The sequence below is a fragment of the Equus przewalskii genome, chromosome 4, assembly GCF_037783145.1.
Source record: "Equus przewalskii isolate Varuska chromosome 4, EquPr2, whole genome shotgun sequence".
In the NCBI taxonomy this organism is placed as follows: domain Eukaryota; kingdom Metazoa; phylum Chordata; class Mammalia; order Perissodactyla; family Equidae; genus Equus; species Equus przewalskii.
In genome coordinates this window covers 100,619,584-100,634,265 of record NC_091834.1, presented here as the reverse complement: position 1 = coordinate 100,634,265, position 14,682 = coordinate 100,619,584, and the positions used below count along the sequence as shown (strand labels likewise).

Sequence of the window (14,682 nt, the reverse complement as noted above, 5' to 3'; positions counted from 1 at the left end):
CACTATTTTATAATCTTCTTTACAAGGCAGAACTTTATTTGGCTCATGTAAAATGTGTCTGTAGTCTCTATAATCCTGCTCTCACCGTTGCATTCTCTCTGAGACTGGATTACTGCCCTTCATAATGCTGAGTGGACTCTCAGAGCCTCGGTCCTCAGTTCCTTTCATGTCTTCCTGGGGCTGTGCATGCTCACAGGAAAAACAGAGTTGGATGTTTTCATAGTACGGCAGGAAGTGACAGACTCAAGCATGTGTGTATGTTTTTATTCTTCTCGTATACTTCTAAATATTACCAGAGAGAGATGTATGTTATCTTAAGAAACCCTGAAATAGGAAAGTCTGGCTCTAGATGCACATTAGGTATACACTTCTTACAGAAATTCACTTTTAAATAGACTGTATATAACACAGTGTATTTTATATTTTGACTTTTTAATTTAATCAGTTAATGTATTTCACAAATTCTCAAATATGGAACTGTCTTACCTGATTTCGTACCACTCTAGCAATAATATATAGAACCCATATTTATCTTTCTGAAATTTCGAACTGTCAAAAGCAGACAGAAAACAAGTGTATTTAGATATGTAAATGATTATTTGTGAAAAATAGACATGGTGATACATTTCTTGACTAACTTGCCTTATGCAATCCTTTTTTTCCTCCTCCAACAAAATGAGTCGCAGAACTTTACCCTCATGTCTGCATTTTTCACTTTGTAGGAGGGAGCAAAGGAGTTTGCTGCTGCCCTCACCGCTGAGCGGATCAAGACCCCACCGAAACGCCCTGGAGGCCGCAGAAGAGGACGGCTTCCCAATAACAGCAGCAGACCCAGCACCCCCACCATTAACGTGCTGGAGTCAAAGGACACGGACAGTGACAGGGAAGCCGGCACTGAGACGGGAGGCGAGAACAATGATAAAGAGGAGGAGGAGAAGAAAGATGAAACTTCCAGTTCCTCTGGTAAGACCTGTCTGACAACTGGGGTTTTACTATTGCTTTGAAGGTTTCAAATTGTGAATTAAGAGTGTGTAGTGTACTGAATAATTTTCTTAGTCGCTTAGTTTTCTAACTCTCAAGGATCACGTAGCTGAATTCTTACTGTTGTTGTGGCCCTGCACCCTGACCCCAGCCTGGGTCGGTTTGCCTGTTTGGATTATTTGAAGGTTGATGAGCCAGTTTATTTTGACTCTTGGTGTCATTTTCTTTTCCATCTCAGACAGGGCCTAATGAAATTCAGATCATTCAGTTTACTATTCTTGATGTGCTGTGAGTAGTTGTGGTTACAGAGGAAAATTAGAGCTACCAACTGGTATTTTACTGATTAGATTTTAGTTGTCCTTTCAGCCCTATGAATTATAGCACAAATAATAAAAGTATAACCCAGGTTACTTTCATTTTCGAAGGTTGTGTTAAGGGAGCTCAACCTCATGGTTTCCATGGGAGAAGAGCTTATTGATACTTTTCTAGCCTTAGTTTATTCTCAAATATGATTCACTTCCTGCATTTTTTTAAGCACACCCTGAGTTTTACTTCCTCCTGTTCTCCAGTTGTCATTTCTTGACCGATGCTTAACTTTGGTTTTGTAGAAGCGAATTCTCGGTGTCAAACACCAATCAAGATGAAGCCAAATATCGAGCCTCCAGAGAATGTGGAATGGAGCGGGGCAGAGGCCTCCATGTTCAGGGTCCTCATTGGTACATACTACGACAATTTCTGTGCCATTGCCAGGTTAATTGGGACCAAAACATGTAGACAGGTAAGCATATCTGATAAAGATACTGTCAGAGAGCTTCGGGTAGAGAAGATGTAATCATTGTCCGAACATCAGAACATTCTTGGTTATTACTAAGCTCCTATTCATCTTCTGAAAGGAAGTAAATTTCTTTTTTTTCACTGAGAGGGAACTGAAAGAAAATTGGTTTTCCCACGTTAGCTATTTCAGGTTAGGTGGCAATGGAGTTACAAAGCCAGTTGGATTTAGCCTTGCAACTCCGCATCCGAATGTCACTGCAGCCGCTCTCCCTGCGTGAGGGTTGAGGCAGTATCTGTTGTGCTTCCCCAGCACCTAGCAGGGTCCCAGAAGAGACGCAGTTTCTGGTGTGAATGAGTATCACAGGACTGGTTTGCCTAATGGACGGTCCTCATGGCTCTGTGACTGTGCCTCTTGTTAGGTGTATGAGTTTCGAGTCAAAGAATCCAGTATCATAGCTCCAGCTCCCGCTGAGGATGTCGATACTCCTCCAAGAAAGAAGAAAAGGAAACACCGGTAAGTCTGCTGGGCGGCCGTTCTGAGACGTCACCGAGACGCTGCGGGCTGGGCACTTCCAAGGGCAGTGGTCGGATTCCACGCTGTCTGTTGCAGAAAACACTTAAAACTGCCTCAAAAATAGACTTGTGGAGTCTTGCTTCCATGGGTCGTTCGTTGCTGGTATTTTTCTGTAAAAATACAGCAGCCTTCACTAGATTGGTTTGGTTTGTTATGAGTCACAAAAATTACGGTTACTATGCTGCGTTTTGGTTAAGAAAACAGGTAGTAGCTTCTGCAGGAAGGGCCCCAGAGAGCAGTGCCGTAGCCTTTGTTCTCGGACGTGCTCCTGTGGTGAGTCTCGGGAGTGCTCATGTGGGCTCTGAGCTGCTTTTTCTTCTAGGAGCCTGAATTTTCTACGTGTGTGGCCTTGCATTCTGATATCCTTAATTGTTACCCTACTTTAAGCCGGTGTGAATGTTACCTTTCACAAAGGCTTGTGGTGAGTGAGTGACGAAGTGTGGAGAATGTTTTCAGGCTGACTGGATTTCTAAGGGAAGAGCCAGAAAATCATGGAGGGACCGTCTGTTGTCATCCTTCCCCTTTTAGAGAGAAGCATAGTTGGGTGTTGGGCAAGGGGACATTTAGATGACACTTCAAAAATTGTGTACATGCTCATGTGACATTTCTTTAATAAATGTAGGGTCAGGGTCAACTTCATTTGGAACTGAAAGAACTTAGAAGTATTTCCCATAGGAATTTAGGCTTTAGTAGATACTTCTGAATTTTTTGGTTGTATTATTTCTGACCATATAGCTCAACTGAATGATTAAAATGCCTGAAATTAGAGGAAGCTTACGGTATCATTATCTCCCACATCAGGATTTGGGTAATACAGGTCAATGGCAGACACACGGAGGCGTGGCCGCCCTAAGTCCTGCCAGGCGGGGCTGTAAAGGGCCCATGCACGCTGTGGCACACGGTGGGGCCAGCTGCCACACAGGCCCGCAGCCATTGAACTGACGGCACATGGAAGCTGTCTGGTGTGTGACTTGCTTCACAGTGACCTGGATTTAAAGCACTGAGGTCTTCCTGGCACAGTCCGGCCCGGGGAAGTGGCTGCTGTTGGGTTGTGCTGTGACTGCACTCCTAGCTCCTCGAAGAAGGCTGTGTGTTATTCTCTTTGTGTTTTGCAGGTTGTGGGCTGCACACTGCAGAAAGATACAGCTGAAAAAGGGTTAGCATCTTTCCGTTCAACTTCATTATTAACTTAAAAATGTCTACTTCTCATTTGTTTCAGCATAGTAACTGAATTAGAGTTTGGGATATTCTGATATAATTGACTTCTGTACATTAAGCCAATTTAAATGGAGGATGTCTGTTGATTAACAGTGAAAGCTGACTGGGTGGAGTGAGTCAGCCAGTCAGTTAAAGAAGAAAGTACTCTGGAAATCTGACTGTGGTGTGGGTGACAGTGCTCTGGGGTACCCAAGCACTTGGGGGATGAGAGGGAACCTCATCTTGTAAACAAGAGTATGTGGAGAGCTGTAAACAGGAAGGGAAACCCGCTCAGCTCCACAGGTACTGGGGAAGAACGTGTTCCTGTTCGTCGTGTCCCATCATCGTGCACCCCTCTGGATTGACCTGCCTGCTGTTCTCTTTGTGCAGATGGCTCCTCTAACCACGTTTACAACTATCAACCCTGTGACCACCCACGGCAGCCTTGTGACAGTTCGTGCCCTTGTGTGATAGCACAAAATTTTTGTGAAAAGTTTTGTCAGTGTAGTTCAGAGTGTAAGTATCTACTGCTTTGATGTAATTGCATGAGGATTAAATAGGCTTCTGGTCAGCTCTTGCTTGTTGTTTCCTGTAGGAAATCCATTTATCTACAAGGATATTTATGGAGCCCTATAACCGGCACCGTGCTGGTGTCCAGCCGATTTCCTGGTTAATGTGTGTAGGTTAAGCAAAATTGGATTAAAGGAGCTTTTTTCCTTTGATCATTTAAATTAAATCATAGAATGTAAGGGGAATCTAGAAATAACTGCCTAATACTTTTTGGGCGCCAGAAATTGTCAGAGTTAGGTGGGTTTAAGTCTTCAGAATATAAAAGAATCTAGCATAAGAGTAAAGATTATAGTTATTTAATGAAACTGCACATGAAGCTCTGATACTAAGGAAGTTCCTAGAACTGTGGACTCTAGGATGGTCAAGAACCATGGATATTATTTAGCCCAAACCCTCCCATCACACATATTTTAGAAATCAAAGAACTTTAAGTAAACACACCATTTAACAAAAATGGAAAAACAAGAACTCAGCGATGACCTTTGTCAGTGTTGACAGCTGTAACTGTCCTGTTACTTCAGTGTCTTCGTCTGCACAAGGGGCTAGTAAGGGGGGCGTGAGGTGACAGTCACTCTGGCCTTTGCAAGATACTTGACATGCCCCACTAAGATGATGACAAAGAACATCTCTCTGCAGGTCAGAACCGCTTCCCCGGGTGCCGCTGCAAAGCACAGTGCAACACGAAGCAGTGCCCGTGCTACCTGGCTGTCCGAGAGTGCGACCCTGACCTCTGTCTCACTTGTGGAGCTGCTGACCACTGGGACAGCAAGAACGTGTCCTGCAAGAACTGTAGTATTCAGCGGGGCTCCAAAAAGGTAACAGTGCTGTCCCTCCTGGATGGTCAGTTTGGGATGGCTCTTGCCTGTTGTCAGTGCTGGGACAGTCTCAGACCATTTAGCAGTGGCAAAAAAGTGGAAATGACCATTGAATGGTACAGCTGATAGAGGGAAAATGGTTGATCTTCCTTTGGGCCATGCATCCTTGGGCAATCTCTTAAGTTTTCTATAGAACACCCACCTCTGTTGTAAGATGAACTAATAAATTCTGAGAAACAGCTGTTAATGGGATCAGATTTGGAATAAGGTATTTTTCCTAATTGGTTTAATAGATGATTTGAATTTTTTCTTTAGTTAATAGAACTAGTAGTTTATATAGTCTCCTTAATACAAATAAACGGTGTTCCTCTCAGAATATAGAGACCCATTCTTATCCAAGTTTCCTTCTTGTGCAGAGTAAAAGATGAAATTTCCCCTGGTAGTTTTTGCAGACTTAGTTCTCGTTTCTTTAATAACCTTGAAAACAACACAGGGATCATAACTGAAGCCTGGGAACTGTATGCAGGTGATTCTAATTGTAGCAACCAAGAAGTCATTACTGAGCAAAAGAAACTAACAGCATATGCTGGGGAAGTTCAGTATCTCCTTTTTTTTTAGGGTAGATGATGGGGTTCTTCATCAATTAATCATTTTTATAGTAATAGCTGACATTTATTATTTGATATACAGCAGGCACTGGTCTAAGTGCTTTTGTGTATTAACGCATTAGTCCTCATAACTCCGCGAGTTAACCCCATTTTACGGGTGAGGAAACCCAAAGTTACAAGACTCATTAAGGAAACGAGCAGGAACTCCAGTGCAGGCATTCTGGCCCCAGAGCCCTGCCGTGGGTTGGTGTGTATTCATGTCTTAGGTTACTGAACTGTTGTATGACGTAATTGAGACCACACTCCTGGAAGTGGTCCCCTTCTACCAGAAATACTTCTTTTTGGGTGTTCTGATGTTTTCAGGTGTTTAGTCCTTTTGCTCTAGGTACTTAGGTCCATCGAGGCCATCCCATCACAGTGATGTTGTACAGTGTCCCATGGCACATCTGTTGAGCTCTTAAAATCTCATTTCTCCCCCATCCCATACCTGCCATTGCGTGATAAACTCATCCTCCAGTTTGTCTGGGAAGTAGGTAATACTGTTCATGTTGACAGGTCTTCTTTATAAACATCTTTTAACTTCTAAAACAGAAAAGAAAATTAGGTAGATAGTTTTTACCAACCGGGTTTCATTTGCTTAACAATATTTGACTAATTTAGTTTCTGATCAGTGAGCTATTTGGGGAATTTCCCTGACAGGTGAATGTAGGCTGGATTAGAATAGGAATAGATTGGGAAATTTGGAATGAAAGTAATAGTGAACCACATGAAAAGTTAGAGTATGTTGGGAAGGAATCCCTAAGTATAAAATTGACACCGATGATCCTCTTGGCATCTCCTAAGACCAGAATGCTGGACTGATGAGATCATGGTCGTTCCTAATGCTGCCTCAAGGAAGGGCTGTGGAAGAGCACATCCCAGAGAGACTGCCATGGAGAAATGGCAGAGCCTCAGGAGGGACAGACGCTAGAAGAACCAGGAGAATGTTCTCTGGGGGCCTGGAACTGAAAATGGGGTCGCCAGTGATAGTGGTCACTGGGGAAGTGGAGGGGAGAGAGTGATTGGGTGTTCTTGTATTAAATTCACCTTGAAAGTGGACTATTCAAGAACGTTAAAGACTGAGGAAATGATGGAGAAGGGAAGTGTGACGGTCCTGGGATACCTCACTGAATGGTGGCAGATGGAGGGGACCACCGCCCTCAGAAGTGACTTCATTTTTTCTGTAAGGTAGAGAATACTTACCCCAAAGCATTGCCAGCCCCTGTGGCAATACCTGGGGAGTTGACCCCTCAGTGCGGGGTACTCAGCAGCTTTCCTCCTCACTGACCGTCTGTGAGAACAGGGCTGAAGACTGAGAGGGATCCATCCCGCAGTCGACTGTGTCAGCAGCCCCTCTTCGCTTCCTTCTTTGATTCTATGATTGTGCTTTTTCCTCCAGCATTTATTGCTGGCACCATCCGATGTGGCAGGCTGGGGGATTTTCATCAAAGATCCTGTGCAGAAAAATGAATTCATCTCGGAATACTGTGGAGAGGTGAGGCGAGAGTACTATCACACGGTTCGTGGAGTACTGTAGATAACTTTTGTTTGTTTTGCATTGATTTCACTGTGCAAGTCCATTGGGTTTGATGAGAAATAAATGAATAGAAAGTGCCTTTTCAGCTTGGACTTACTCATGCTGGTGGGTTTGGTTTGCTGGTAACCAGACTGCTTTGATCTGTCACATTCAGCTTTTATCGTCTGGGGACAAGCACAGGAACAAGAACTTTGTGATGCAGAGTCTGTCCTGCTTAGTCCACAGCCTAAAAAGGACCTAGAAATGCCAGTGTCGTTAATCCTAGGCCTTGTTAGTTGTGGAGTCAGGGGAGGTCCAGAGGGCTGGCTTTGCTTCAATGGGGAAGTAACCCACCGAGCTGGTATTTTTTATTCACTAAAAACACTTCTGTTAGTCACTTTCTCCAAGTATAAATTAGTTTGGCTGTGGAAATATTTCTGAGTTGAAGTCCTTAAAATATCATTGTTCTTTGACATATCAGCATGCAGACTGAATGGGAGAGAAACTGGCCACCGTGACTACTTGTCGAGGATCCTCCTCTTGAAGGTCCCAGCTTCTCTAGATGGGCTTTTTGTGCTCTCCTACCAGGTTTAACCACCTAACCCAAAACCATCTTGTCCTGTCTTTCTTTCTAGATTATTTCTCAAGACGAAGCAGACAGAAGAGGGAAAGTGTATGATAAATACATGTGCAGCTTTCTGTTCAACTTGAATAACGGTAAGTTCATGAGGTGAAGGCGTCAGTTACTGATTTGCCTTTGGGAGCCTGTCCACTGGCCGACGTCCTCAGAAATGAAGTTAGCGGCCCCAAGTGTCATGATGGGGTTGCAAGGAGCACCATCTCCACGTTAGGAGCTTCTAGTATTTCTTACTAGCTGGTACAGGCTTAGGAGTGGGCTGCTCGCTTGAAAGCTAAGCAGGCTGGACTGCCGGAACCGGAGGGGAGGAGTTCCTCTGGGAGAACGGGTTGTGTGGGAAGGACTTGAGCTCTGGAGTTCTGGGCCAGCTGTGGCGGGGCCACACCACTATGGCTGTGAGACGTTCTTCGGTTCTCCACTGCTTTGCCCTCCTCGTGTTCCTGGCCCCTCGGGTGTTGAATCAGCTTGGTCCTTCCTGGGAAGGGTGTGGAGCACTGAATTCGCAGGCATCTCCAAAACTTCCCTAGGTGTTCTCAGAGGACTATGAGAACCCAGGAAGCTGCTTTTGCCGATGCTGTTCTTGAGTAGAGACCGTAAGGCTGTAGTCTGTGTCGCTGGGGGGAGTACGAGGGAAACGCAGGTGTGCTTAACATCTCAGACATTCAGTCTCTCAGCTGAAATAGTAGGATAGGTTCTTTCTCTGAACGTGTTCCATAAACAGTATGATGAAAAAAACCAATTTTAAATCTGAAAAATACTTATTCTTGGTGTTGAGAAGAACTTAGTCAGAATCCTTTTTTTGCAATGTTTTGCTCAGTAATATATATTTATAGTTGATAAGTAACAGCATTTGAGAGAGAAAACTCTTGAATTACTGATTAATTTTAACCTAGAACAGCATTTTCCTCCAAATGTCATTTCATTCTGAAGTTGGTTGAATGACTTAGTTCTTCAGGGTTTGCCTTCAAAAGCAACTATAACCAGTTGTATTTCCAGAATTATTGATCTATAACTGAAATGGTTCAGTGGATTGTACTTATTTCTTCTTAGATTTTGTGGTGGATGCAACCCGCAAGGGTAACAAAATTCGTTTTGCAAACCATTCAGTAAATCCCAACTGCTATGCAAAAGGTAGGTGCTCTGGAGTCCGAAAGTGGTAGCAGACTTGTTGGCCCTGGGCGGATGGGTGCTTGTGAGCAACTGGGCTCCCTCCTTGCGGCCTGTCTCCGCCAGCGCGCTGACTGCTGTCTCTCTCTCTCCAGTTATGATGGTTAACGGCGATCACAGGATAGGGATTTTTGCTAAGAGAGCCATCCAGACTGGTGAAGAGCTGTTTTTTGATTACAGGTGGGTAACAGTCCATTTTTCTGGTGTGATCTAAAGGCTTCTTCCTGGACTTGGAGCTGGGGCCAAAGGCTGTCTTTCAGCTCTCTGCTCATCTCCCGTGTGGGAGGGCTGAGTCCCAGTCACCATCTGCCGTGGGAGTTAGCTTATATTTTTCTGGTCACGTAGTTTATTATAAAAGAATGCAGAAAGGCCCATTTTTAACCCTGCTGGTAAGAGCTGGTCTGCCCCCTGGACTTCTTGACACCATGCTTGCACGTGTGCTTTGTGCATGGCCATGCCACCTGAGTTCCTACAGGTGCATTTTCTAAAGTGAATGTGGTCACACTATGTTTAATTGCTGGAGTACTTACTACATACATCATTATTTAGTATTTTAATAGTTTAAGGCACATTTGGCCAATATCCTACCTGGTCATCCTTGGGGTCCTTTCTGTGGGAAAAGCCATGCCAGCCGTCAGGATGCTGAGGACACACGGGCCCCCGGTGGTGGTTATGAGATTAGGTATCCAGCTGGCAGTTTACATTGTCAAATTCTGTAGGATAAATTGACAAGTTATTTAAATGCAGTCAGACGACTGTCTAATTACACAAATCCTGTGGCTGAATATACGGCCCATTCAGAAGCTTGGGTTCTGAATATTGAGTTGTGTTAAACGAAGGCCCATATGTAGCCACCTTTAATGGCAAACTGCTGCACAGTGGAAGTGCCAGGACCCCAGTCAGCATCGCCCTAGGGGAGGCCACCACTGCTACTTCACTGTAAGCAGTGCCCCTGCCCCCCGCATGAGCAGCGGCTGGTGGCCCTGGGTTAGGGGGCAGCATAGCCAGTGCTTCCTTTCAGAGGACCCGTAGCCCCCCTTGCTGTGGTGGAGGTCCTAGGCTCTTCTCGCTTCTGTGTGCTGTCCCCATTCTTTCTTCACCTGGAGGGCACCAGCGGTGGCCACTCTTTGGCCCTGTTTACTGGGGGCCCAAGTCATCATTCCAGCCAGATCAGAGTTACTTTTCTCTTTCTCTTGCCTTCCCAGTGCTAGGCCTAAAGGTCATGATGTGGACCATGCCTTCCTGGACAGTGTGTCTCAGGGCCAGAGTGGGTAGCTGGGAAGAAAGCTGTGGGAAGGGCTGTAGTAAAATTACCAGTGACACAGCTGTCTGCGTCGCCGTCTGCACACGGCGGTGTCTGAGGCGCGCGCTGAATTAAGCAGCAGTGGCGGTAAGTGTCCGCGCCGGGTGGTGCTCACGCCTCTCTCGTGCTGTTTCAGATACAGCCAGGCTGACGCCCTGAAGTACGTGGGCATCGAAAGAGAAATGGAAATCCCTTGACGTCTGCTACCTCCTCCCCCTCCTCCTCTCTGGAACAAGCTGCCTTAGCTTCAGGAACCTCGAGTACTGTGGGCAATGTAGAAAAGGAAGATGCAGTTTGAAATTCTGAATTTGCAAAGTACTGTAAGAATAATTTATAGTAATGAGTTTAAAAATCAACTTTTTATTGCCTTCTCACCAGCTGCAAAGTGTTTTGTACCAGTGAATTTTTGCAATAATGCAGTATGGTACATTTTTCAACTTTGAATAAAGAATACTTGAACTTCTCCTGTCGTTGAGTTGTGTGTCACACAGCTTCATGAGCTGGAGAAAAGGACCTCGTTCGTCCCTAGCGGGGGAGCAGACTCTCCAGTGAAAAACCGGAGTTAGGTTTGTCACTGTGAATCTTGATTTAACTCATATCGCCTGTCAGTATTCATTTGCCTGGTTATACCAAATAGCACTTAAGTAAACATGCACATATGTAATATGAATACAATATACACATAATTGATATTGTATAATTTGCCTAATTAGAATTTATAGTAATAGTGTCTCTTAATAAGTAGATGATGTCCATAAGTGAGCGACACTACTTGCAACCTGAGACCACCGTGGGGCACGTCCAGTCCGCTGAGTGGCCGGGAGAGTTCATCTCCAGGCCTTGTGCTCCACAAAGTGACAGTGAGACCAGGTGATGTCTAAGACCCTACCTAGCTCTCAACTCCGTTAGTGTGGACACAGTCCTTTGGAAATACCGTGGTATAAACGAGATTCCTCACCCATCTACGAAAGGTGACAGATGTCACCAAAGTATGGTTTTCTATCTTCTGAAGAAGCGGTAGGAAAGCCCTCGCCAAGTTTCAGGGAGCCGGGCACTCACTCCCGACCCTCCACGACAATGCGGTTTCCTCTCCGAGCGGTAGTGAGGGCTTCCAGCACCCTCCCGACACACACTGACCGACACGACTGGGGGCAGCCCTCCAAACAGCGATAGTCGGTCTGTGGTGTGCAGTTGCCTTTTTGAGAGTTTGATAAAATTTTTCTTGATTTATAATATGAAACTTAATTAAAGCTACCTTCCCTTCTGGTTATGCAGACACTGACACTGTCTGGTTTCGTTACATTGATACACAAGGCGTAGCAGTGTGAGTCCTAACAAAGTTAGTTTGCCACTGTGCTTTAGCAATAGAAAGTCCTGGCCTTAGATGCTCGTCTTGTGTGTTACCCTTAGATTCTCTGCCCCGCTTGGTTTTGACTGACGCTGCTGATGTGTTGTGTCTCTAACGACCCCACTCTCCACCCAGGAAACGGGACCATTCACTTGGTTGGCTGTTGCTGACTGATTCACGTAGGTTCACTGCCGTGCTTGCCCTTGACTGCCATGTTCCACCCTCGCCCTCAGCACAAGTGGAGCCCATCTGTTCATTGTCACGTGTGGGCTGGTTAGGACACCGCAGTGATTGCTTGCGCTGATAGTATCTACTGACACCGAGCTCATTCCAGCTGCAGCCTTTCTGGTATTCACAGCTCCCAGCCTGGCCCCAGGCATGAACTGGAAGGCGGGTCCTCGAGTCCAGGGAGGTTCTGCTCACTTAATATACCAGAGACCCAAATACAGCATAAAAACAAAATAAAAGTTCCGTTGATGGAGAGCAAGAACTTTGAGCACCATCTGGCGTATTTTTTCACGCACAACCATCTTTTTGAACCCTGATTTGAAATGTACTTCTCTAGTGCCCTAGTCACTAACTACATGAACAGATTCTCCAACAGGAAACACCTGATGTGCACCCATTCAGTATGTCCCATGTGACACCGAGCATCTTTTATCAGATCTGGTCAGCTTTAGACTTTATTTATAATCGGGGGGTGGAGGGAGCATAGAACTTGACACATAAGGTATTCAAATACCCAATTAATAAAGACAAAGTTTGGGCAAAAGCTAATTTTAAAGTATGCTTTTTCTCCTTTCCCCTGTACCCACTGAGGTAATAACTTAGTCTGTATGTGTCTCTAAGCCTGGAGTTGATTCCCTACCAGAGAAAATACAGAACTGAGTAGTATATCATACCAGGGTACAGCTGTGTTTCAAACCATTTTCAAACGGTGTAGGAATATTACATCGTTCACTGAGGATGAAGACACCCTGCCAGCAGGTTGCCGCCCAGTGGCTCAATTTCTGTGGCCCCTAAGCCTTTTCTCCTAACGGTCATAAAGAAGCACATGAAGACAACCCACAGCTGTGACAGAGTCCTGACGTCCAAGTACAGGCAGCATCACACCCACAGGCCAACTTTCCAGGTACCATGAAATATGTGGTTCTGCTTGTCAATTCAACCAGTATGTTAATTTATTTAAAAAAGACATCTACCTAGAAACTGCCTATTTTTCATTATTGTCTGGTTCATTTGCTCTCCAGCCTTCACTGTATCCAGACTCCAAGTCTGGATTTCTACCTCTGCCCAAGGTGTTCAACACTGCCCCCAACCCTGCCAAAAATCAGTCGTGTGTCAACTAACATCCTGTAATTTCAACTAGATGGGTCATCAAGAAGGGTTCCTAACGTGAACACTGAAATAACCTAAGTATTCTGTTGTAAGCTGTGTGAGCTTTAGGCTCTTACTGGAATTAGCTGGAGTAAGTGCTTGCTCACTCCTTGAGCGCTTTGTTATAAATGACTCCCTGTGATGGGCACAGCACCAGGTAGTAGAAACGGTCTGAAACAGCAAACGTGCACAGCTTTCTGTGTGCAAACCACGCCTCCATAAAGGTTTCCCACTTACCTGTTAGGACAGAGTCATCGTCTGGTCTGCCACTGTGCACGTGCATCCCGTGGCTGAACTGCAAAGATGACATTCGGGCAGATAAAATCGAGATCACCAGAGGGCCAAGCTGCTGTGATTAAAAAAAGAAAAAAAAGTCTTATCAGAAGGGGGGTTCAATTCAAACAGAGACAGGTCAGCATGTTTGATTTTTCCTCTGGGTCTGGTAAAATCTAAGTTTCTCTCAAAGGAAAATTAGATACCAGTGTTCAGCAAGAAGGCAGGCCATCTTACAGTGTTCAGTCAATACAGATAAATCCCAGGGGCCTCTTGGTCCTGGATCCACTGTTCCCCCTTACCCGTTACTTAGGCCTGTATTTTAGTGTCCCCCGCTGCTTTCTCACAAAGGCACTGAGAAGTGACTGGCCAGCAGTCCATGTCTACACAGGCATGATCTTTGATAACAGATTCCAAGCGGGAGAACCTGTCACCCTCCAGGCTGTTGAGTAAGGTCCCACCAGGCTTGGTCTCCTCCCTTGGCCAGAGGAAGTGGGTCTCAGCCTGCGGAACCGACAGTGAGATACACAGCCCAGAACGTGGTTTTCCTTCAACCCACCACCTCCTGTGGGCTTCACGAGTGTTGCAGTCAGTGATCCCTCCTCAGGGCACCGAGAGCTGTGAGAACTCCCGGGCCTTTGCCTCTAGGCAGCCTCAGAAGACCACTATTTCAGTTACCCAGAAAGACGCATTCCTCACAGAGGCCGTTCTCCATCTCTCAGAAGAGAAATGCAGCTCTTTGGCACGTGAGGGAGCTCGATTCTTCTGGCTCACCTTTGGAGGCTCCTGACCATCCTTGTTAGGCTAGGATATGGTTTGGGGAATAAAGGCAAAAAATCTTGAGCTGCCCTTTCTTTCCACACCCATTAAACAGGACATTCACCTAACGTGAGGGGGCAGGTCCAAGGTATGGACTCGGAGGACGCGGGGCGTGCGGCCCTCAGCCCACCTCTGCTCACTGTTCAGAACAGGCTCTGACTTACCCAAGGGCACTCTCGATCCTGGAGGACTTCAAGAGACACCAGCAAAACCTCATTAAGATACTTCCCTTACTGGACAGGATGCAAATCCAGGTTCTGAAAGTGGCTCCTTGGTGTTTCTTTGCAGCACGTGTCTCGGAGGCAGATACACTGTTGCGAGGAAAAGCAAGCTGTGAGCGCAACTCCAGTTAGAGGGTTCCAGAGGCCCCGGGGCCCTTGGGGGGGGGGAGGGAGAGAAGAGGGGGCCCTGGGTGGCACTTCTGCTTTCAGCCTGGTTTATACGCAAGAACGTTTGAAAAAGATACACTAAAAAAGTGTGGGAACCATTACCTGTTACTTTTCATAACCTATTTAACCTTCAACTTTGTAACCTAACCCGTTAAGTGCCAGATTGTTCCAAGAAGCCATAAGAACTTCCGCTTACTCCCTTAGCCATGCCGCCATGCCGCCGCCTTCTTTTGTAACTGACTCAGGAGAGGTCTAGTTTGCTATGTCCTAGCACTTGTATCGCTTAAGAAACCTG

At 45.7% G+C, this 14,682-nt stretch overlaps 1 protein-coding gene and 2 long non-coding RNA genes across 26 annotated transcripts in view; 1 reads left to right on the top strand and 2 right to left on the bottom strand.

Annotated features, from left to right (window-relative positions):
• The window catches only part of EZH2 (enhancer of zeste 2 polycomb repressive complex 2 subunit), a 66,459-nt gene extending 55,815 nt beyond the window's left edge, over positions 1-10,644 (top strand). For all 24 annotated transcript variants that reach the window (XM_070618038.1, XM_070618034.1, XM_070618029.1 and 21 more), the window contains 11 exons: positions 723-963; positions 1,590-1,759; positions 2,175-2,269; positions 3,445-3,485; positions 3,917-4,042; positions 4,733-4,911; positions 6,958-7,053; positions 7,710-7,791; positions 8,762-8,842; positions 8,974-9,058; positions 10,318-10,644. In XM_070618038.1, the coding sequence (XP_070474139.1) occupies positions 723-963; positions 1,590-1,759; positions 2,175-2,269; positions 3,445-3,485; positions 3,917-4,042; positions 4,733-4,911; positions 6,958-7,053; positions 7,710-7,791; positions 8,762-8,842; positions 8,974-9,058; positions 10,318-10,378 (1,257 nt within the window). In that variant the 3' untranslated portion in view covers positions 10,379-10,644. The remainder of the gene's footprint in view (positions 1-722; positions 964-1,589; positions 1,760-2,174; positions 2,270-3,444; positions 3,486-3,916; positions 4,043-4,732; positions 4,912-6,957; positions 7,054-7,709; positions 7,792-8,761; positions 8,843-8,973; positions 9,059-10,317) is intronic.
• Positions 416-6,216, bottom strand: LOC139083090 (uncharacterized). Its single transcript, XR_011539652.1, has 2 exons — positions 6,007-6,216; positions 416-2,439 (listed from the first exon to the last, which is right to left on the bottom strand). It is a non-coding gene; the product is annotated as an uncharacterized lncRNA (long non-coding RNA).
• Positions 7,121-14,237, bottom strand: LOC103553702 (uncharacterized). The gene is made up of 2 exons (XR_545518.2): positions 13,144-14,237; positions 7,121-9,591 (listed from the first exon to the last, which is right to left on the bottom strand). It is a non-coding gene; the product is annotated as an uncharacterized lncRNA (long non-coding RNA).
• Positions 14,238-14,682: the final 445 nt, after the last annotated feature.